This window comes from Rhinopithecus bieti, unplaced genomic scaffold (assembly GCF_001698545.2).
Source record: "Rhinopithecus bieti isolate Rb0 unplaced genomic scaffold, ASM169854v2 scaffold_15834, whole genome shotgun sequence".
NCBI classification, from domain to species: domain Eukaryota; kingdom Metazoa; phylum Chordata; class Mammalia; order Primates; family Cercopithecidae; genus Rhinopithecus; species Rhinopithecus bieti.
The window spans coordinates 337,165-360,444 of NW_016808980.1; the positions used below are offsets into that span (position 1 = coordinate 337,165).

At 46.7% G+C, this 23,280-nt stretch overlaps 1 protein-coding gene and 1 long non-coding RNA gene across 2 annotated transcripts in view; one reads left to right on the plus strand and one right to left on the minus strand.

Annotated features, from left to right (window-relative positions):
* The window catches only part of PTGIS (prostaglandin I2 synthase), a 67,820-nt gene that overhangs the window by 13,863 nt on the left and 30,677 nt on the right, over positions 1–23,280 (minus strand). The window contains exons 4-6 of the mRNA XM_017888178.1: positions 20,999–21,142; positions 16,290–16,441; positions 3,804–3,985 (exon numbers count right to left, since the gene is read on the minus strand). Coding sequence (XP_017743667.1) covers positions 3,804–3,985; positions 16,290–16,441; positions 20,999–21,142 — 478 coding nt within the window. The remainder of the gene's footprint in view (positions 1–3,803; positions 3,986–16,289; positions 16,442–20,998; positions 21,143–23,280) is intronic.
* LOC108539470 (uncharacterized) lies at positions 17,091–19,670 on the plus strand. The gene is made up of 3 exons (XR_001888376.1): positions 17,091–17,517; positions 19,063–19,162; positions 19,277–19,670. It is a non-coding gene; the product is annotated as an uncharacterized LOC108539470 (long non-coding RNA).

The window sequence follows — 23,280 nt, forward strand, 5'->3', positions numbered from 1 at the left end:
TTTTTTTATTATTTGAGACAGAGTCTTTTTTTTTGGAGACGGAGTCTCTCTTGTCGCCCAGGCTGGAGTGCAATGACGCAATCTCGGCTCACCGCAACCTCTACCTCCTGAGTTCAAGTGATTCTCATGCCTCAGCCTCCCAAGTAGCTGGGATTATGGGCCTGTGCCACCATGCCTGACTAATTTTTGTATTTTTAGTAGAGTCAGGGTTTCACCATGTTGGCCAGGCTGGTCTCAAACTCCTGATCTCAAGTGATCTGCCTGCCTCGGCCTCTCAAAGTGTTGAGATTACAGGTGTGAGCCACTGCGCCTGGCCTCTAACACATTTTAGATGCTTACTTGTTTGCTTGTTTATTTATTTATTTATTTTTTAGACAGGATCTTACTATGTCACCCACGATGGAGTGCAGTGGCACAATCATGGCTCATTTCAGCCTTGACCTCCTAGGTTCAAGCAATGCTCCTGCCTCAGCCTCCCAAGTAGCTGGGACTACAACTGTGCACCACCCCGCCCAGCTTTTCTACAAAAAAATAAGATTTTTTTGTAGAGATGGGGTCTTGCTATGTTGCCCAGACTGGTCTTGAACTCTGGACCTCAAACGATGTTCCTGTCTAACCTCCCAAAGCACTATGATTACAGCTTATGTGTTTATTAATTGTCTATCTTCTCCCACCAGAATGCTAGCTCCCTAAAGGTAGGGATTTTTGTCTGTTTTGCTCTCTGCTCTATCCCCAGCTTCTGGAATGGGGCCTGGTCCACAGCAGGCACTCTAAATATTTGCTGAAGATGTTTATTGAGCACTTGTTATTCGCAAGTCACAGTTACAAAGTTGCACATGTATTCCTGCCTCCTTTCATCTTCATAACCACATCTTAAAGCGAGTGCTACCATCTCCATTTTACAGAGGAGTAAACTGAGGTGCTCAGAGGTTAAGTGACTGACTTGCCAAGAAGTGTCAAAGTCAGAATTCAAATCCAGGCAGGGAGGTCACAGAACCTGTGCCAGAAACTTCTAGACCAAGTACCTTCTTGGCTCTGCTCCCAAAAGGCTCTTGAAAAGTTTTCCCACCTGCTTGAATTCTGGACGCTGTCAACGATCAACCTAGAGGACATCTTGTCCCCGCTCCTGCCCAGCCTCTCCTGGCCCTGCCAAAGGCTGTTCCTGGACTTTTCTGCCACTCAAGCCCCTCAGGCCAGCAATCAGTTTTGCTGACCACAGGTCATTTCCACAAGGGTTCTGGGGACACTTTGGAGCTCCAAGTCATCTCTGCACATAAATATGTTATTAGGCACTGATTGTGGGGGACACTGCCAATTAATCCAGCCCCCACCCCTTTGCCAGTCTCGCCTGCAAGGACAGTTAATGGCTCTGTAGAGGAAACAAAAATAAGCTGCAAAGTCGATGGGAGAGAATTTACCAGAAATGTCACCCTGTACAAACTGTCATGTTGAAGTGGGGCCAAGAGAAAGATGGGGAGCTTTGGATATCAGGAAAGGGGCAGGATCCAGGCTCCTGGAGCCCTGCAGCATCAAAGGCCACCCTGTTTCTCTCACTCCAATATCTGGTCCCATGGACCAAATCCCACTGGCTCTGTCTTTCCTGAAATTTCCAAAATCAATCCACGTCCTCATCACCTCCATGCCACCACCTGACCTGGTACCACCTGACCTGCCACCACCGTTCCTTCCTTGGGTTGCCCCTTGCTTTTGCCCCCAAGGATCCTGTTCCCTCCTCTGCTCGGAACTCTCTAGGGTCCCCATTGTCACCCCCCAAAAAATCCCAAATCTCACTTATGAGGGACCCCACAAGGCCCTCAGTGACCTCTTCCCTCGGTCTCATGCCCCTCCTCACTCTGCTTCAGCTGTGTGATCCAACTCTACCTGTGTGATCCAACCCCAGGGCCTTTGGCACTTGCTGTTTCATATTGGAAGCTTCTATCCCCACTTTCTCCAAAGTCTCTTGAATCTAGCTTTCTTATCATCCAGGGCTCAGGCTCGAATATCTCAGGGAGGCTCCCTGGGGACCACCCTGGCTAGGCAGGACCCGAAAGTCTCTCTATTCACAGCCCTGTTTTCATACTCTAAATATCATCATCTAAAATCGCCTTGTATATGTTTCCTTGACTCTCTGCTCCCTGTCCCCCTGACCCCCCAAATGGTAATCAACACAACACAGAATCTTTGAGGTCTATGGTAAGTACTCAGTGGATTTTTTTTAAAGAGGTGGGATCTCACTATGTTGCCCAGGCTCGTCTCGAACTCCTGGGCCCAAGCGATCCTCTTGCCTCACCCTCCCAAGTAACTGGGATTACAGGTGCACACTACCATGCCCAGCTTCTTAATGGAACTTCTTAACAATTCTTCAAAATAGCTGGTCTGCACACTTCAAAAAATGTAAAGGTCATGAGAAACAATGAAATGCACAGAAAATGTGACAGATTAAAGAAAACGGGTCAGGTGCAGTGGCTCACACCTGTAATCCCAGCACTTTGGGAGGCTGAGGCTGAGGCAGGTGGATCACAAGGTCAAAAGATCGAGACCATCCTGCCAACGTGGTGAAACCCCATCTCTACTAAAAATACAAAAAAATTAGCTGAACGTGATGCATGGTGGCAAGAGCCTGTAGTCCCAGCTATTCAGGAGGCTGAGACAGGAGAATCACGTGAACTCAGGAGGTGGAGGTTGCAGTGAGATGAGATCGTGCCACTGCACTCCAGCCTGGCGACAGAGCAAGACTCCATCTCCAAAAAAAAAAAAAAAAAAAAAAAAAAAAAAAAAAAGGAAAACTGAAGAGTCAGAATGACTAAATGCAACATGTGATTCTGGATTGGATGCTGGACCAAGATGAACCAAAAAGGACATTATTGAGACAACTGGCAAAACTGGAATACAGACTGTTTATTAGATAATGATCATGTATCTGGGCTCATTATCCTGAAATTGGTTATTGTGCTGTGGTCATGCAGGGGATGTTCTTGCTTACACTCAAGCAATTAGGGATAAAAAAGCATGATATCTGCAACTTATTCACAAATTATTTCAATAAAATAATCCCACTGGGGAAAAGAGAGCGTAAGAGAGAGACAGAGAGAAAGCAAAGGTGGTAAAATGTTTAAAATTGGGGAATCAAGGTGAAGCATATATTGGAGTTCATTAAACTATTTATTAAACTTTTAATAAATTTAACATTTTTCCAAATTAAAACAAAACAAAACAAAAAGAGGCTGGGCGTGGTGGCACACACCTGTAATCCCAGCACTTCCAGAAGCTGAGGCGGGCAGATCACTTGAGGCCAAGAGTTTGAGACTAGCCTGGCCAACAGAGTGAAACACCGTTTCTATTAAAAATACAAAAATTAGCCAGGCATGGTGGCAGCCAACTGTAGTCCCAGCTACTCAGGAGGCTGAGGCATGAGAATCACTTGAACCCGGGAGACGGAGGTTGCAGTGAGCTGAGATTGAGCCACTGCACCCCAGCCTGGACAACCAAGCGAGACTCTGTCTCAAAAGAAAAAAAAGAAAAGAATACTGAATGAATTATTCTGTTCATCATGCTGTTTGACAGTAAAGGAAGTCAGGGAACGGGGGTGGGCAATGGGTATGTGTGCACACACCCACACTCACATCAGCACACACTCACAAAGGCACACCTACCTACACATGCACACACAGGTATAGTCATGGTATAGTCATGTGCACACCTGAATATGTGCACAGACATGCACACCCCCATGCACACACACGCATTCATATCACAACCACACATGCATACCTGCACACACCCACTTGCACACTCACACCCACCTGTGTGGCCCAGAGCTGCAGCACCAGGGCCCGTGCCTGCATCTCCTCTGACACACCCATCTCCTCCAAGTGCAGCAGGTAACTCTCCAGCCATTTGCTCCTGTGGGCCCGTGTGGCCAGCCTGGCTGGGGACAGCAGCTTCCACAGGCGACTTTTGACACTGCACATGTGGTCCTTGTCTCCTGCAGGGATAGAGCACAGAGAGTAGGGGTTACAGATTCACCACCACACCCAGGGCTGACCGGGCATGACCTCCTATGAGGCCAAGGGTCTTCTGAATGTCACTCACTGAGGGTGGGGAGTTCCTGTGGGAAAGAAGCTGTAAGGACAGGCCCACCGTGGGAAGCTCTTTCACTACCGACTTGCTTATTATCTGTCTTACCCCAGTAAAAAGAAGCAAGGGGTCTTGTCTCCTGCAGGTGGGATCCCAGTCTATTTCAGTCACCTCTATGGCCCCAGCACCCGGCCCGTAGTAGGTGTTCAATAAATATGCATTGTACTAGTCTGTTTTCATGCTGCTGACAAAGACATACTCAAGACTGGGTAATTTTTTTTTATTAAAAAAAAAAGAGGTTTCATGGACTCACAATTCCATGTGGCTGAGGAGGCCTCATAATCACGGTGGAAGGTGAAAGGAACGTCTTACATGGCGGCAAGCAAGAAAAAACGAAAGCCAAGCAAAAGGAGAAACCACTTATAAAATCATCCAATCTCGTGAGACTTATTCACTACAAGGAGAACAGTATGGGGGAACCACCCCCCACGATTCAATTATCTCCCACCAGGTCCCTCCCACAACACGTGGGAATTATGGGAGCTACAGTTCAAGATGAGATTTGGGTGGGGACACAGCCAAACCATATTATGCATTAAATAAATGGCATTTTTTTCCAGAGCAGGAGAAGGAACACTAAACCCTGAACAGCATTCTCCCTCCCCAGGGTCCAACCCCAGAGCAATGCCAGCCCATGTGCATGAGGAGGAGGGCACTGTGAGCAGGCTCAGCACAGCAGCAATCACAGAAAGACATCAGCAACAACCTAACTGACCATCCAGAGAGGGCAGATTGGGCTGGAGTCTCAAACTCAACTCACTCCAGAGAAGGCAGGCCAAGTAAAAGAGAGAGGAGGCCAGAAAGGGGCCATGGCACTTAGCCCACCGACCAGCCCCCGGCAGGAGAGAGAAACACCCCAGCGTGGCCAGAGGGCCTGTGCTTTCAAAGGAAGCTGAAAATTCACACAATTATGTATAACCGTCTGATATTTTTTAAGGTTAGCATCCAAGTAAAAAGTTTTTAATCACTGTGCAGACCACAGAAGCATCTCTGAAAGTCAACTTTGGCCCACAGATCACTAGCGTACAATCACCATTAAACAGACAATGGTGTGTTTATGTTCTGGAAAAGCCATACAGCAGTGAAAGTGAATTAGTACATTTTACATACAGACACAGAGAGTTCCGAAGGGCAGACTGGTAAGAGGATAAAGCTGGGCACTGAAGAATGATACTATTTAGATATTGTTTTCTTTTCTCCTTCTTTTAAAAAAAAATATTTTCATGAACCATACATGAGACTTAATATATATTGTTTTAAAGCTCCAAGGTAATGCTGTTTATATGCACAGATATAAAGTTTAAAACAAAAATATAAAATATAAGATTTGATATTCTCTGAAATCACCCCTTGGAAAACGGAGTCACCTTGGATTGCTCTGAAGTTTCAAAGTATTGGAAACTCCCTCACTGACTCTTCTGAACCACAAGCTGTGTTTCAGGAAGATTCGCCCCAGCAGTGATTTTAAACCTGGCTGCACATCACAGGGTGTTTGAAAGGGTCAGAAATGTAGGCTATGTTTTTTTTTTTTTTTTTTTTTTTTTAAGTACTTTGGCTTCATTTTCAAATAATATGCTGAATATGTTTAACTTTCAGACTTCAACTTGAGCTCATTGTTTTACATTGAAATGAATGTGTCACCATTTCGGGTGACATTTCAATGTAAAGCAATGAGCTTACGTGTTCAACTGAAATAGATTATCGTCGTATGTTTCTCAACTTTTCAGGCTCCCTGAAGAATTACCTGGGAGCCCTTAAATCTCGGGATGCCCAGGTGCCAACCCCAGATTGATCATGTCAAAATCACATGGGTGGGAACTGGGCGTCCAGGGGTTTAGGTCTGCAGGGCACGGGCGTGTTAAAACCACCTCAGTTGATGCAAACTCTGGATACTTCTAAGCATCATCTGATGGGATGGCTAAAAAAAGAGGCAAAGAAATTTAACACAGCTTTAGAAATAACTGGCATTCTTTGAAGTCTGACCAGACCACTGCAATCTTGAATATCACTGTAAACACGGCGTTTACAGATGACTTTAAAAAGCAAGGCAGGACCATTCTCCACTTTTCCCCTGTGTCTAGAGCAGTTCTGAGTACATAGGAGGCACTCAATATTTGCACAATAAATGAATAATTAAGCAAAAAAGCTAATGCAGTTTGAAAAGACAGCTGACAGAATGTGAGAAAATATTTGCAAATAATATATCTGATAAGGGTCTAGCACCCAAAATACATAAAAGAACTCCTACAAGTCAACAACAATAAAAAACAAACATCCTGATTCAAAAATCGGCAAAGGACTTGAATAGATATTTCTCCGAAGAAGAGCCACAAATGGCTGATAAACACATGAAAAGATGCTCAACACCATTAGTCATTAGAAAAATGCATATCAAAACCACTGTGTGATACCATTCACAACCATGAGAATGACGACTATTTAAAACACAGAAAATAAGGGATGGTGAGGATGTGGAGAAATTGAAACCCTTATGCATTGCTGGTGGGAATGTAAAATACTGCAGTTGCTATGAAAAAGAGTTTAGCAGTTCCTCAGAAAGTTAAAGAATTACCATATGATCCAGTAATTCTAGTTCTAGGTATATACCCCAAAGAACTGAAACCAGAGACTCAAACAGATACTCGTGCACCAATGTTTGTAGCAGCATTATTCACAGTAGCCAAAAGGTGGAAACCAGCCAAGTGTTGGTTGATAGGTGACTGGATAGATAGAATACAGTATATACACACAATGTATTCAGTCTTTAAAAGGCATGAAATTCTGACACATATGCTAGACGTGGTGGCTCATGCCTGCAATCCTAGCACCTTGGGAGGCCAAGATGGGCAGATTTCCTGAGCTCAAGAGTTAGAGACCAGCCTGGACAACATGGTGAAACCCTGTCTCTACTAAAATACAGAAAAAAAAAAAATTAGCCAGACATGGTGGCATGTACCTGTAATCCCAGCTACTCAGGAAACTGAGGCACGAGAATAGCTTGAACCTGGGAGGCAGAGACTGTAGTGAGCAACACTGCACTCCAGCCTGGGTGACAGAGCAAGAGTCTCTCCAAAAAAAAAAAAAAAAAAAAAAAAAAAAAAAGCAAAAGAAATAGATATTCTGTCACATACTACAACATGGATGAACCTTGAAAATATTATGCTAAGCAAAATAAGCCAGACACAAAAGGACAAATATTGTATGATGCCACTTACATGAGATTCCTAGAACAGGAAATTCAGAGACAGAAAGTAGAATAGAAGATATATCGGGCTGGGAGGAAAGGCAGGTGGGGAATTATTGCTTAATGGGCACAAAGCTTTTGTTTAGAATCATGAAAAGTTCCTGGAAATAGATAATGGCATGGTTATACAACACTGTGAATGTATTTACTGCCACTAAATTGTACAATTAAAATGGTTAAAATAGTATATTTTATGTTATATATTATTTTAGCAGTTTTTTTTAAAAGGTATATGAAGATCACTTGGCAAAAATAAGTCAAAGATAGTGTTGTATAACAAAGAATTTGGATTCCAGCTGGGCGCCGTGACTCATGCTTGTAATCCCAATACTTTGGGAGGCCAAGGTGGGCAGATCACCTGAGGTCAGGATTTTGAAGCCAGCCTGGCCAACATGGTGAAATCCCGTCTCTACTAAAAATACAAAAAAAATTAGCCGGGCGTGGTGGCGGGCAACTGTAATCCCAGTTACTCGGGAGGCTGAGGCAGGAGAATCGCTTGAACCCGGGAGGTGGAGGTTGCAGTGAGCTGAGATAGAGCCACTGCACTCCAGCCTGGGTGACAAAGCGATACTCAAAATACAAAATAATTTGAATTCCAAGGTTTCAGTTATCCATGGTCAATGATGGTCCAAAAATACTAAACGAAAAATTCTGGACATAAACAGTCATAAGTTTTACATTACATGCTGTTCTGAGTAGTGTGTTGAAATCTTGTGCCAGCCTGCTCTGTCCTGCCTGGCAAAAAAGGATAAAAATATAGCAGTGGGCTGGGTGCAGTGGCTCACTCCTATAATCCCAGCACTTTGGGAGGCCAAGACGGGCAGATCACCTGAAGTTAGGAGTTCGAGACTAGCCTGGCCAACATGGTGAAACCCCATCTCTAACAAAAATACAAAAATACAAAAATTAACCAGGCATGGTCGTGGGCACCTGTAGTCCCAGCTACTCAGGAGGCTGGGGCAGGAGAATCACTTAAACCCAGGAAGGGGAGGCTGCAGTGAGCAGAGATTGCACCACTGCACTCCAGCCTGGACAACAGAGCAAGATTCTGTCTCAAAAACAAAATTCTCCTGCCTCAGCCTCTGGAGTAGCTGGGACTACAGGCATGCACCACCACACCCAGCTAATTTTTATATTTTTTAGTAGAGACAGGGTTTCACCATGTTGGCCAGCATGGTCTCGATCTCTTGACCTCATGATCCGCCCACCTTGACCTCCCAAAGTGCTGGGATTACAGGCGTGAGCCACTGCGCCCACCTGTTATTTGGATTTTTTGGTATTGAGTTGTATGAGTTCCCTATATATTTTGGATTTTAACTCCGTATCGGGTATGTGGTTTATAATCTACTTTATATTTTTAATGTTTAAACCATGTGAAATAATTTTTAAAATAAAATAATAGAAAATCTGGCAAACCCCCAAAAAATAATTTCCAGTGAAACATCATATACTGTAGAGATTCAGTGCATATGTGAGTGAGGAAGAGAAGATTCTGGAAAACTGAGCTTGGTGGCTCAACCTGGGGCCCTGCAGATGAGCCTTGGGCAACAGAGTGGCCATAAGCCCCAGGGGGTTATGCAGCATTTGAAATGGGGCTGGCTTAAATGCAGCCACGTTTAACATAAGGTAGGGTAGACACTGGATTCCAGAGTCAGCATGAGAAACAAAACATAAAATACCTTATTAACAAAGTTTAACATTGGTTACATGCTGAAATACTAATAATGTTTTAGATATATTGGCTTAAATAAAATGTATTATTAAAATAGATTTCACTTCTATTTTTTCTTTTTTAATGTGTCTGATATAAACTTTTTTTTTTTTTTCTGAGATGGAGGCTTGCTCTGTGGCCCAGGCTGGAGTGCAGTGGCCGGTTCTCAGCTCACTGCAAGCTCCGCCTCCCGGGTTTACGCCATTCTCCTGCCTCAGCCTCCCGAGTAGCTGGGACTACAGGCGCCCGCCTCGTCGCCCGGCTAGTTTTTTGTATTTTTTGGTAGAGACGGGGTTTCACCGTATTAGCCAGGATGGTCTCGATCTCCTGACCTCNCCTTATTAACAAAGTTTAACATTGGTTACATGCTGAAATACTAATAATGTTTTAGATATATTGGCTTAAATAAAATGTATTATTAAAATAGATTTCACTTCTATTTTTTCTTTTTTAATGTGTCTGATATAAACTTTTTTTTTTTTTTTTTTTTAGACGGAGTCTTGCTTTGTGGCCCCGGCTGGAGGGCAGTGGCCGGTTTTCAGCTCGCTGCAAGCTCCGCCTCCCGGGTTTACGCCATTCTCCTGCCTCAGCCTCCCGAGTAGCTGGGACTACAGGCGCCCGCCTCGTCGCCCGGCTAGTTTTTTGTATTTTTTGGTAGAGACGGGGTTTCACTGTATTAGCCAGGATGGTCTCGATCTCCTGACCTCATGATCCACCCGTCTCGGCCTCCCAAAGTGCTGGGATTACAGGCTTGAGCCACTGCGCCCGGCTGATATAAACTTTTAAATTACAAATGTGATTCCTATTATATGTCTATGTACAGCACTGTTCTAGAAGGATAACACCAAACTGATAGCAATAGTTACCTAGGGATAGATTTAGAGGGAATGTGGTCAAAAAAGAATTTTCCTTTTTGTAATATGCAATTTTTTTTTTTTTTACAAAAGTCAGGGGAGCCCAGTTAAGAGGCCCAGCTCTGTAGCAGAGTGCCTGACCTTGAACAAGTCACTTCACCTCTCAGCACCTCAGTTTTCTTGCCTGTAAATTGGGAGAATAAAAGTACCCACCACAGAGGGTTATACACAGATCGAATGTGTTAACATCTAAAGCACAGAGATGCCTGACACAGACCTAATAAGCAGCTATATTATTAAATAACAAATCTTACTGAATGTTAGCAGATTATTAGCCTAAGGAGACACATGTTCATGAATTGCTTCTATAATTAAGAAATAATAATAAATTGTGAAATACAGAGCACAAAGTTAGAAGACAGAGGGCACTGAAATCCCAGCTCTTCCCTTCCTAGCAAGATGGCCTTGGCCAAGTCACTTTGCATCTCACAGCCTCAATTTCCCCCATGTGTAAAATGGGGGCCATCTAGCTCATAGAATGGTTAGGAGGATTCAGAAAGATCACACACAGAACACACTTGGTATCGGTACAGGTTTGTAAAATGCTACTTGCTACATTCTCTCCATTATTATGAAGTATTTCTTATTGGTGCAATGACTTGATGCCATGAATCAGGGCTGCCAGGCCCACGGTGATTGGCAGCTCACCAATTTAAACCAGATTGGTGTATCTGGCTTAAATCCCAGAGTCCCCATGCTATGTAGCCTCGGCTAAGCCCCTGCCCATCTCTGGACCTCAGTCTCCTCATCCAAAAAAATGAGGATCCAGACTGGAGTACTTCTCAAGTTTTTTCTGGGAAACCCCTCTAGGCCCTCTAGATTTGGGGGCACAGTACAGAGAGGTCCCCAGGAGACACGTCTCTAAAGTCTTGTGTTTTACCTTTGAAATGCATCAGAGAGTTTTGCATCAGACTCTGATTCTTTGATATAAGAATGCCTTTTTCCCCAAAACAATGTTCAAATAAACAGCCCCCAAAATAATCCAGTAAAATAAATGTTCCAGGCAGAAGCACTATGCTTAGCTTGGGGGCCTGTTTAACTGTCCCCTGCTCCCAACTCCCTACTGTATGAGAAACACCAGACTCAATGATGTAAGTGTCCTCAAAGGATTAACTTTCTTTTAAAATATATTTATACTTTAAAAGTGAAGGAAGAATAATGTATGCATACAGAAAAAAATAAGAAAAATAAAGAGTCTAAGAGTTCAAATACACATATTGTAAAAAATTATTTTCTCTCTACCCCTTTTCAGCCTTCCCAAAGGCAAAAATCTATACATACTCCCACATTTTAAAAAATGGCCAGGTGTGGTGGCTTACACCTGTAATCCTAGCACTTTGGGAGGCTGAAGCAGGCAGATCACTTGAGGTCAGGAGTTCGAGACCAGCCTGGCCAACATGGCAAATCCCCATCTCTACTAAAAGTACAAAAACATTATCCAGGTGTGGTGGTGTATGCCTGTAATCCCAGCTACTCGGCAGATTGAGGCAGGAGAATTGCTTGAATCTGTATATATGGTGACATAGTATACTCTCTGCCTGCACCTTGCTCTTTTTTTGTGACAGTAGATTTCATTCACTACCAGTATGTTCCACTCTGTTTTAGATGCATAGATGGCCTTTAGATGAATGCATAATTTATTTAGTCAGCCCTTACTGATGGACTTTAAATTGTTTCTAGCATTTGCAATTATAAGTAATGTGACAATGAATATGTTTGTGTACCTGTAGAAATGTGCAAACATTTCTGTAGGATAAATTCCTAGAAGTGGAAGTACAGGATCAAAGGAATGTGCATTTTATTTTATGTTTCAGCAGGTTCTGCCAAAAGAGGCTGCAATGCTTCAAGCACCCCATAGCAAGGTTTGGGGACTGCTTTGCCCACATGCCTCTGGTGCCAACTAAGATGAGAAATCACCATCCCACATTGCCACCTGCTGCTCACATTGAGAAATGCATCCTTCCTATAGCCAACCCAGGGCTGCTCCCAGAGTAATGGGGGTAGTTCCTCTGTGTCTAACCAGACTCCTCTGGAGCATCTGTATGGAGGAAATGGTAATGGAGAAACCCAATTTTTCCTGGGGAAACAATCAGTGCTAGGATGTGGCAGGTGCTTTAAGCACAGGATTTTGCAGCCAGACAGACCAAGTTTCCACCTACCAGCTACATGTCTATGACAAGTGATCTCACCTCTCTGAGCCTCAGTTTCCTTATCTGCATTATGGGTAGGTTAATAACAACCTTCCAGCATGGATGGCAAGATTCGGTAAGATCAAATGAGTCCCTCTAAAAAGATAGTAAAGGACACAAACAGCTGACTCATAAAGAAGAAATGCAAACGGCTACTGAAACACAAAAAAATACAAAAATCAGCCAGGCCCAGTGGCACGTGCCTATAGTCCCAGCTACTCGGGAGGCTGAGTTGGGAGGATCGCTTGAGCCTGGGAGGTCAAGGTTGCAGTGAGCGAGATCTCGCCACTGCACTCCAGTCTGGGCAACAGAGCGAGACCCTGTTTCAAAAAAACAACAACAAAGAAAAAACCACACACGCACAGAGATGTTTCATCACAGTAGTAAGGGATATGCCATATAGAGTCAGATGTCCTTTTTTCCATCAGATTGGCAATTATTTAAAGGCTGATAACTGCATATTGGCAAGGCTGTGGTAACATGCAAATTAAAACAATAAGTTACCCACCTCTGCCCATCAGATTAGCAAACAAATGGAAAGACTGATGGCATCTGGTGGAGCAGATTTCTTCCCTTTATGTAGGTGGATGAATTGCTCTGTGGTTTTGGAAATGACGTGGCAGCAGCAGATAAAAATTCAATGTATAGGGCCTTTGACCTGGCAAAACCACTTCTAAGAAGTGGGCAGAGAGAAATGAAATCACCAGATGGTAGAGTAGATACAAGTACAATGAAATGGTACAAAAGCAAAAAGAAAGACAGACAGAATATTGACATCTATCAGGAAAATGGCTAACTACTGAAACAGCCAAGTGAGGGCTAAAAAAAAGTCTTGGTTTTTTGTGTTTGTTTTTGTTTTGAGCCAGAGTCTCACTCCGTCGCCCAGGCTGGAGTGCAGTGGCGCTATCTTGGCTCACTGTAACCTCCATCTCCCAGGCTCAAGTGATCCTCCCACCTCAGCCTCCCAAGTAGCTGGGATTACAGGCGTGTGCCACCATGCCTGGCTAATTTTTTTGTATCTTTGGTAGAGATGGGGTTTCGCCATGTTGGCCAGGCTGGTCGTAAACTCCTGACCTCAAGTGATCCACCTGTCTCGGCCTCCCAAAGTGCTGGGATTACAGGCATGAGCCACTGTGCTCAGCCAGATGTCTTGTATTTTTAATGTCAATTTCATATCCTTTTACTTTGCTGGATTCATTTATTGCTGGAGTTGTTTTATTATTGATTTTCTGGGGTTCTCCAGGTACAATATCAGATCATCTGCAAATAAGAATAGTTTTACTTCTTCTTTAACCATTCTGATGCCTATAATTGGTTTCTCTTGTTTAATTGCATCAGCTAGTATCTCTAAAAGATGTTTATAATAACAGAGAAGAATGTACAGCTATATTGTTAGGTTAAAAACAGGTTGCAAATAATGGATACAATTTTTCTTTGTAAACACAGAGACTGTAGATGTGTAGATGTGTATGTGTAGATGTGTAGATGTGCATTTATCTCTAGTTGTAAGAACATACAAAACACCGTGAAGGGATAATATCATCATGCTAACATTGGTTTCACAGGAAGCTGGGCTTGGAAGAAGGGGTATTATATTTTATACAACCTGTAACTCTGAATTGTTAACCACAAGATTATGTTTCTCTCATAATGTAAACAAAATCAATAATGCATTAAAGTTTGGCTTTTAAATATATATAAGCAAAAGGAAATGGGCGATGCAGTGTTTGAGCATTGACTATGACAAGGCTTAACCTCGTATCTGGCACATAGTAAGTGCTCAGCAAACAGTGCTTTTCTTTTCTTTTCTTTTCTGTCGCCCAGGCTGGAATGCAGTGGCACAATCTTGGCTCAGTGCAACCTCCGCCCGCAGGGTTCTAGCAATTCTCCTACCTCAGCTTCCTGGGTAGCTGAGATTACAGATGCCCACCACCACGCCTGGCTAATTTTTTTGTATATCTAGTAGAGACGGTTTCGCCATGTTGTCCAGGCTGGTCTTGAACTCCTGACCTCAGGTGATCCACCTGCCACAGCCTCCCAAAGTGCTGGGATTACAGGCATGAGCCACCGCGCCCGGCCACAATGCTTTTTCTTGTTACCTCAGCCAATTCTAACAGCCGCCCTCTAGGAAGATCCCGCTGTTCCCCCTGTTTTACAGATGAGCTTACTGAGGCACAGAGAGAACACACAGATGCAGGGATGGGGAGCCGGTAAAGCTCTTCAAGCCCTCGCCACTCCCCTCCACAGTCCCTCCAGAGAAAGGAACTGAGGCAAGTAGAAGTAACTTGCTCCGAGTCACCAGCAAGGAAGCAGCAGCACAGGAATTCAAATCCAGGCCTCTGCTGCAAGTCTCTGAGCCCAGCACACACAGCACTTCCCAACCTTCTCAGGACGCTTGTCAGGCATGCAGTTTTCCAGGCTGTCCCCTGGAGATCTGGATTCCTACGACCTGGATGGGGCTGAGGGACCTATGTTAGGAACAGGGGCCTGAGAGGATTCTGCTCATCAGGGAAGTTAGGGGCACATAGCCCAGGGAATGGCGCCGCCCAGTGGTTCCTACACACAGAATTAGCCAGGACACTCTACCAACACTGAGTCCGCTCTGCAGCCACAAAAACAGATGAGGTAGATTTTTACAAATCAATGTGAAAATACTGTACACAGGGAGTTGAGTGAAAGCTGTAAGTGGTAGAACAATTCTTCTAGAGCCAAGATTGCACCACTGCACTCCAGCCTGGGTGACAGAGTGAGACCCTGGTTCAGGAAAAAAAAAAAAAAAAAAAGCATGGTGGCTCACTCCCATAATCTCAGCACTTTGGGGGGCCAAGGCAGGAGGATTGCTTGAGCCCAGGAATTCAAGACCAGTATAGGTAACATAGCAAGACCCCCATCTCAAAAAAATTGTTTTTAAGACATAAATAAATAAATAAATAAATAAAAACAGGATTGTTGATCCATATAACAACCTGGATGAATCTCCCAACACTAAGTTGAGTGAAATAAACCAGACATAAAAAGGCATATACTGTGTGATTCCATTTCTAGGAAGTTGAAGAACAGGCAAAACTAATTGGAGGTAAAAGAAACCAGTATAGTGGCTACCTCGGGGGGTGAATACTGGCTGGGAAAGAGCATAAAAAGTTTAGCTCTACCTCTCAGTGCATTTATTTATTTATTTATCTATCTATCTATCTATTTATTTATTTATTTGAGACAGAGTCTGGCTCTGTCATCTAGGTTGGAGTGCAGTGGCATGATTGCAGCTCTGCAGCTCACTGCAACCTCCAGCTCCTAGGTTCAAGCTATTCTCCTGCCTCAGCCTCCCGAGTAGCTGGGATTGCAGGTGTCTGCCACCATGCCTGGCTAATTTTTGTATTTTTAGTAGAGATGGGGTTTCACTATGTTGACCAGGCTGATCTCGAACTCCTGGCCCCAAGTGATCTGCCCACCTCGGCCTCCCAAAGTACTGGGATTATAGGCGTGAGCCACCACACCTGACCTCTCAGTGCATTTAGATGTGTGTGCTTTCCTGTATATAAATTATACCTCAGTAAAAAACATGAAGTTAAAAGCCTCGAAAATAAAAAACAATAACAATAACACACAACTGTGTGTGTGTTTAGAGAAAGTGCTCCCAGGATGTACTCCAAGCTAGTGATGGTGATTGCCTCTGTAGAGGGAAGTGGTGCGCTGAGGCTGGGGAGAAAGTGGAGTGCTCTTTTATTCTTCCCTCTAAATTATTCTATATGGCTTGAAGTTTTTGTAATCAGCACAAACTACTTGTAAAAACGTTTAAAGCAACTCAAACCTTAAAACAAAAAAAAGAACACACACACACACACACACACAGAGATTCTCAGGCCCCACTCCAAATGTGCTGAATCAGAATTTCCAGCAGGAACCCAAGCTCTCCTCCAAGCCCTGGCTCCCCACCATTGTGCTCTTGCATACCCCCAGGGATGGGTTCTTACTGCCTCCCAGGGCATTGGATGTCCTTCCGCCTGTGTTGCCTCTGGTCCTCCACCTTGAGTTGGGCTCCCCCTCTGGGTCTTTCCATCCTCCCCATCACCCACTGGGGCCCCCATGGTGCTCACCTACTGACAGGGAGCCGCGGGCCAGTTTGGGGAGCAGCCGGTCGAGCTGGCGGAAGGTGTGGAAGACATCAGCTGAATGGACGCGGTCCTGGGCCTGGCTTTGATGGGTGCGTGGCAGCGCCTCGATTCCGTAAAGAGTCAGGTAGCCGGCTCTGAGGGCAGCAGACAGAGGGTCAGGGGTCCTCCTGGGACACTCACACATAGCCACAGCTACTCACAGAAGCTTCGTTCATACACCCAATGAGCACCTACTAATCCTATTGTGCACCAGAGACCATTCTGGGCACTGAACAGTTGGCAGTGAAAAAAACAAAAATCCTTGTCCTCAAGGAGCTGACCTCTCAGCACACGGAGACAGACAACAGACCAGAGGATGAGTAAAATGAGTCATGTGCCAACTGGTGCCCCACGGCACCGTCAGACACAAAGCTGGGTAGCAGGATGCAAGGGCGGGGACTGTGGTGTCAGGTGCCAGGTGAGGGAGGGGCTGGCATTAAGCTGACAGCTGAAGACTGAGAAGGAGCCAGCCGTGGGCAGAGCAGAGGGAGGGGTCGGAAGCAGAGCAAGCACCAGGTGCGATGTCCTGGGGCAGGAGGGGGCCCGGTGCTGGGGAGCAGCAAGGAGGCTGATGAGGCTGCAGCAGAGAGCTTGAGAGGACGGGGCTGAAGTGGGGGCACAGAAAAGGGGAGGAGATGCCTGCTCCCGGGGAGGGATTCAGGGAAGACTTCCTAGAGGAGGGAAGATCTGAGCTGAGATCTGCAGGATGATCGGGGGAAGCAGAAGAGGAACGTGTTCAGGCAACAGGCACAGCCTGTGCAAAGGCCCAGAGCTGAGGGTGCAACCGTGCCTGGTGGGAGAGGTGCCAGGTGTGGCTGGTCCAGGCACTGGAGCTGGGGTGTGAGGCAGAGGGTGGGAGGGCCTGGGGCTGTCAGAGCTGGTCACGCAGGGCAGGGCATTTGCAACAGTGAGAAGGTTCTGCTTGACCTGAGGGGCTCTGGGAGGCCTGAGAAGGAGGTCAGGGCCTGGTCAGGTGTGAAAAAGAGTAAGACATGGGAGCTAGCATGTACTCTCACTGAGGCACACTTTTGCGCATGCACACACAGGACGGCAGTCAGAGGACACGCCTTCACCTCCAGCCCCCTTTGGCTACCCCAGGAGTCCAGCCCCAGCCCAGCCTGCTGACCTCAGTCCTGGGAGGGAAACTACAGGTTTTCATTTTGTCCTCAAGGTGAGTAGGGCTGCGGCCTCAGCAGAGAGTTGCAACAGAGAGACGCAACCAAAGCCCCAAGGCCTTACCCTCTCACCCTCCCCTTGAGCTCCTGGGTCCCTGTGCAGACAAAGACCAGGGACCAGGATCTCTCAGGAGAGGGGTTTCCCCAGACGAAGAGAGAATAGAAGCAGGAATGAGGGTGGGTGGGGGCTGAGAGAGGCCTGCGTGGTCCGGGCTCTGTCCTTCACCTGCACAGTGGTGGCAGAAGTTGTAAAGGTGCAGCCCACACCCTGGATTCAGTCCGCAAATGTGTTTTATCAAGGGAGCTCCTAAAAACAAACTAAACCTTCCTTCAGACATTTGGGGAAACACATAAAATCCGGACTTCTCACTCGTCTCATTTTGAAAAAGGAACCTGGCTGACCTGCGGTCCCACCTGGAAACCTGGCAGGAGCAGAGTTGCAGCTGCCCCTTTTAGACAGACACGGGCTCGCCAGGCCGCCGCGATACTCCCAAGGCCCTGTGGTCTTGGTGACACTGCAGTTGACACTGGTCGTCATTTACCATCACACTTGCACTGTTGTTTTTTTCCTACCTCAGAGAACCATTTCCCTGTACATGTATTTCTACCAAAACAGGGAACGAAAAATAAACGAAAAAAGTAAACTGGCCGGGAGGGGTGGCTCACAACGGTAATCCTAGCACTTTGGGAGGCCGAGGCTGGTATACCACCTGAGGTCAGGAGTTCGAGACCAGCTTGGCCAACATGGTGAAACCCTCTCTCTACTAAAAATACAAAAAATTAGCTGGATGTGGTGGCGGGTGCCTGTAGTCCCAGCTACTCAGGAGGCTGAGGTGGGAAAATAGCTTGAATCTGGGAGGCAGAGGTTGCAGTGAGCAGAGATCGCGCCATTATTGCACTCCAGCCTGGGCAAAAGAGCGAAATTCCGTCTTAAAAATAAATAAAATAAAATAAAGGAAAAGAAAAGAAAAGAAAAAGAAAAAGTAAACCCAGAGGACCACAAGGTTTTGCTCTGTGGAAGTGAAGCCGGCAGTTTCATATCAAAACAGCACGGCTGAAGACAGGATAATCCCATATGTAAATACACCCAAGACCCACAGGCGGCGCTAGAATCATAAAGAAAAATAAAGCTGAACCGAGCGGGGTCACGGGAGAGAGCCATCACGAAAATGGGACTCAAGAAAGACCTCTCTGAGCAGGTGGCGCTCGCGATGAGGCTTGAATGAAGTGGGGTGGGAGCCGCGCAGACATGTGGGGAACAGCATTCCCAGGCAAGGGAACAGAAACAGCAAAGGCCACAAAGAGAGAGCGTGCCCGACCTGCTCAACGGGCAGCAGAGAGGTAGGTGGGAGGAGGGGAGGCCAGGGCTACAAGGTGAGGGCAGAGGAGAACTTTGGGTGTGACTCAGTGAGGCCAGGGCCAACACAGGCCAGGCTGGTGGGTATAAGAGGTGGCACCTCACAGTTCGGGCTGCCTGAACCTGCACCCCCTTCACCTCTGTGTCCCTGCCATCCAACTCACCCATTCCCTTTCTATTTCAGGGGCTGCCGATAGCAGTGGAAAGGCCTACAGCTGCCAAACCAGAAGGCAGGAGCTCCAGCCTAGGCCTCAGGCCCTAAAGACACAGTTACGGATTTACAGGTATGGATTTACATCTGATTCTCCCTGAGTTGATTCCCCCGTGCCTGCCTCCATGGAGCCTAGCCAGACCCAGCTGCCCCCCAGCCTGCCTCTCTGACTTCTTTGTCTGCGCAGGGACCGGGAGCCAGGAGGCCTGGGAGGATCCCTACTGTGAACTTGCTGGGTAGTTTCAGCCGCCCTCTCTGGACCTCAGTCCCCATCATACAATGACAGGGTGGACCAGACCAGCATCACCCACACCAATTACAGCCCGTGACACTGTTTATACCACCCCAGGGTGAAACGAAAAGAATGGGAACGGTTAGTGTGCAGAGGGCTGTGGCTGAGGGTGCAGCTCTGGGGCCAGCCCTGTCCTGACCCCAACACAGGCCTCTGGGCAAATGACTCAGGCTCTCCAGGTCTGTTTTCTCATCTGTCAAATGGAGTATGTAAAGTCCTAGCCTCCTAGAGCAATTGTGAGCATTAAATGAGCTGAGACACACTGAGTCTACACATACGCACACACACGTCATAAATGTACCCACATGCCCGTATGTGTCAACGAATGGCTGCCCTTTATCCTAGAACTATGTTGCTCTAATTTCTTGGAGTGGTTGAAAGGTCCTTTTTAAAATTTAATTTAAATTAAATCAAATTCTGGTTGGTTAAGGGCACCACTAAAAATCAGGGAGCTGTCCTTAACACCACTCTATGCCTCCCACCCACGCCCATGCTCCCCCGTCTCCACTGCTGCCCCAGTCAAATCTTCCAGCAGAGCCAGTGAACTCTACCTCCAAAAGCTACCCAAATTCTCACCACCTCCCTGGGCCACCATCATTCTCTCACTTCGGTGACACCTGGCAGCCTTCTACTGGGTCCTCCTGCCTCCCTCTCCACCCCTCCCTACCCCTACAGTCCATCCTCTATCCAGCAGCCAGAGGGGCCTTTCAAACTAAGTCTGATCATGTCCTGACCCTGTGCAAACCCCTCATGTCACCTGATCTTACTCAGCCTAATTTCCAAAGCCTTCCTTGGCCTTCCAACTGCCTGAGGCCTGTTTCTGCCCATTTCTCTGACCTCCTCTCCGCCTTCCCTCCTTGGCTGTTTAAGCTGTAGCCACACTGGACCTCTCGCTGAGCTTCCTCCCACCTCTGGGCCTTTGCACCTGCCGCTTCCCCTGCCTAGAGTCTTGGCGTGGTGGGCACTTTGCAGTTAGGTCTTGGCTCAGAAGCCAGACCCCCAGAGCGTGACCTTGCCTTGTCAGTCGGCCTAAGAAAGCCCCCCAGATGCTGTCACCCCACCTATGGATCTCTGTCATTGTGTTTATCACTCTCTGACCTAACTCAATTCAGCCTCCCCACTGGAGTGTCAGCCGAGTGAATTTGGGGACTTCATCTGTCCTGTTCCCTGCTGTATCCCCAGAGCCTGGAATAGTGCCTGGCACTGCTGAAAGAAGGAACGTTCGGTCATGTAGTTTTTAACATACATTTACAAGACCGGATAAAAGGTTAAGGTCCCAAGTTGATCTCCCAAACACTTTGTTTTCTGTTCTGTGAAATCCCGAAGTCTGGAAGCCACGGGACAAGATGGCCTCTGAAGTCTTGCTCTGCGACTTCCTCTCTGATGACCTGTACGGTCCCATTTCCAGCCAGGGTTTCCTTTTACAGTTCATGAGCTAGGTCGGATGAACACCCGGGGCCCTGGCGCGTGGCGTCTTTCCTACAGTCCTTGCTTTGGGCGTCTCAAATTTCTTCCCCCCACCGACAGAGTCCTCTTGGTTCCCTTGACCACTGCTCATGGCTGACACAGGTCAAAGTGCCGGGCCCTAGCAGGAGGGTGGGGGCTGCACAGCCTCACCTGAGCAGGGAGCTGTAGGAGAAGTCAAGGAGACCCATCTCATGCCAGCCACTGCCCGCTTCCGTAGCGTCGCCCAACAGCACTGTGTGCAGGTTCGTATACATGGCTTCTGTGAGCGCCTGGAGCTCTCTGTGGAGAAGAGTCCTGAGGCAGAAAATAAAAGCATGAACATTCGGCTTCCAAAGGGAAATACACACCTACAGATACCTCCCTCCCCAAACCTCAGGGTCCCAGAGCTCAAGTTCCCCATTGGCAAAGAGGTCCTGCGGAAGAGTAGCTTAAATAAGAGAGTATTATTAAGAATGTCATCGTCAACAATAGTCACCATCTGTTGTACTAAGCATAATGATCTCATTTCATCTTCTGACAAAGCTGGGAATAAGAGTTACTATTATGACTCCATTTTACAGATGGAGAAACTCAGAAACAGAGAGGAAAGTGACTTGCCCAAGGTCACACACCCAGTAGGTGATATAAGGGGGACTGAAATCCCTGGTCTGCCCAACTCCAGAGTCTGAATTCTTAACCAGGAGAGTCTGTCCCTCCCCAAGGCACACAGCTTGGATAAGGGACCCATAGCGTTCTGGAAGAGAAGGAATTGAAAAACAACTCATCTCTCCCTGAAATCTAAAGACAGGAAGATCTGTTGGAATAGTTGTGGTGTTCCCTGACTCAGGCCTGTCAATAAGATGTGACCCTGGCCAGGCATGGTGGCTCCCACCTGTAATCCCAGCACTCTGGGAGGCCGAGATGGGAGGATCACTTGAGTCCAGGAGTTCAAGACCAACCTGGGCAACATAGTGAGACCCCCATCTCAACAAAAAATAAAATATTAGCCAGGGGTGGTGGCTTGCACCTGTAATCCCAGCTACTTGAGAGGCTGAGATGGGAGGATCGCCTGAGTCTAAGAGCTCAAGACCAGCCTGGGCAACATAGTGAGACCCTGCCTCTGCAAAAATAGAATAAATACATAAATAATAATTAGCCAGATGTGGTAGCAGGCGCCTGTAGTCCCAGCTACTCAGGAGGCTGAAGGGGGGAGGATTGTTTGAGTCCAGGAGTTCAAAGCTGCAGTGAGCTATGATCACACCATTACACTCTAGCCTGGGCAACATAGCAAGACTCTGTCTCTTAAAAACAGAAAAAGAAGGCTGGGTGCGGTGGCTCACACCTGTAATCCCAGCACTTTGGGAGGCTGAGGCGGGCAGATCGCCTGAGGTCCAGAGTTTGAGACCAGCCTGGCCAGCAAAGTGAAACCCCGTCTCTATTAAAAATATAAAAATTAGCCAGGCATAGTGGCATGCGCCTGTAATCCCAGCTACTCGGGAAGATGAGGCAGGATAATTGCTTGAACCTGGGAGGCAGAGGTTGCAGTGAGCCAAGATCGCACCATTGCACTCCAGCCTGGGCAACAAGAGGGAAACTCCATCTCAAAAACAAACAAAAAAAAAATTTAAAAAAAGAAAAGAAAAGAAAGAAAAAGAAAAGACATGACACAAGGGAAAAGGGATGTGGGCTGGGGACCTGGTCTCATTGTATGGACCTGCACAGAGTGAGGAGACGTCTGGGACAGTGCACGGCAGAAGCTGGAAGCTCCCTTGTACTGAGACTCCATGACACGAAGTCTACATTGAGTCATGACTGAGGATGTGATTAGAGGCCAAGAAAAGGGGATCCTGCATCTAAGTCTAAGGCCCCTCTGCTCCTTGCATAGGATCTAGACCAAAAAGGATATCCCTATAGCAAGTGAACCAGGGTGTCCATGGGAAGTAGGATGGACACCTTTAGACTGAGTAAGCCAGGAGTGCCTGGGTAATCCATCAGGGCGGAGTCTGCACAGGGCATCCATGAACTCCTGGGTATGAAAAGGTTTGGGATGTTCAAGTTGGAACATAGTGGGGAAAATGACAGACAAGTCTCATGACTCATGTATGACAATGCATGTGAAGGGTTCTGCACGGTGCCTGGCACATCGTAAGTGCTCAATACATGGCATCTGGCCTTCAATGGACCCTGACCCAGTTGTTCTCCCCACCCCACTCCAAGCACTGGTCCTCAGCAGAGACAGGCCTTCAACATATGTGGCTGCTGTGCCCAGAAGACATCACGCCAGCTTGTAAGAAATCCAGAAAATTCCTGAGGCAAACACTGGAGGAAACTGGGATCCTCCCTGGGTAGCAGGGGCAGATTCAGTGAGCTGTGGATTCCTGTTGCTAGGGGGATCCCCAGGGTCCCCCTGGAATGTCAGGACCCAAGACACTCAGGCTCCAAGCAGCTGCCTC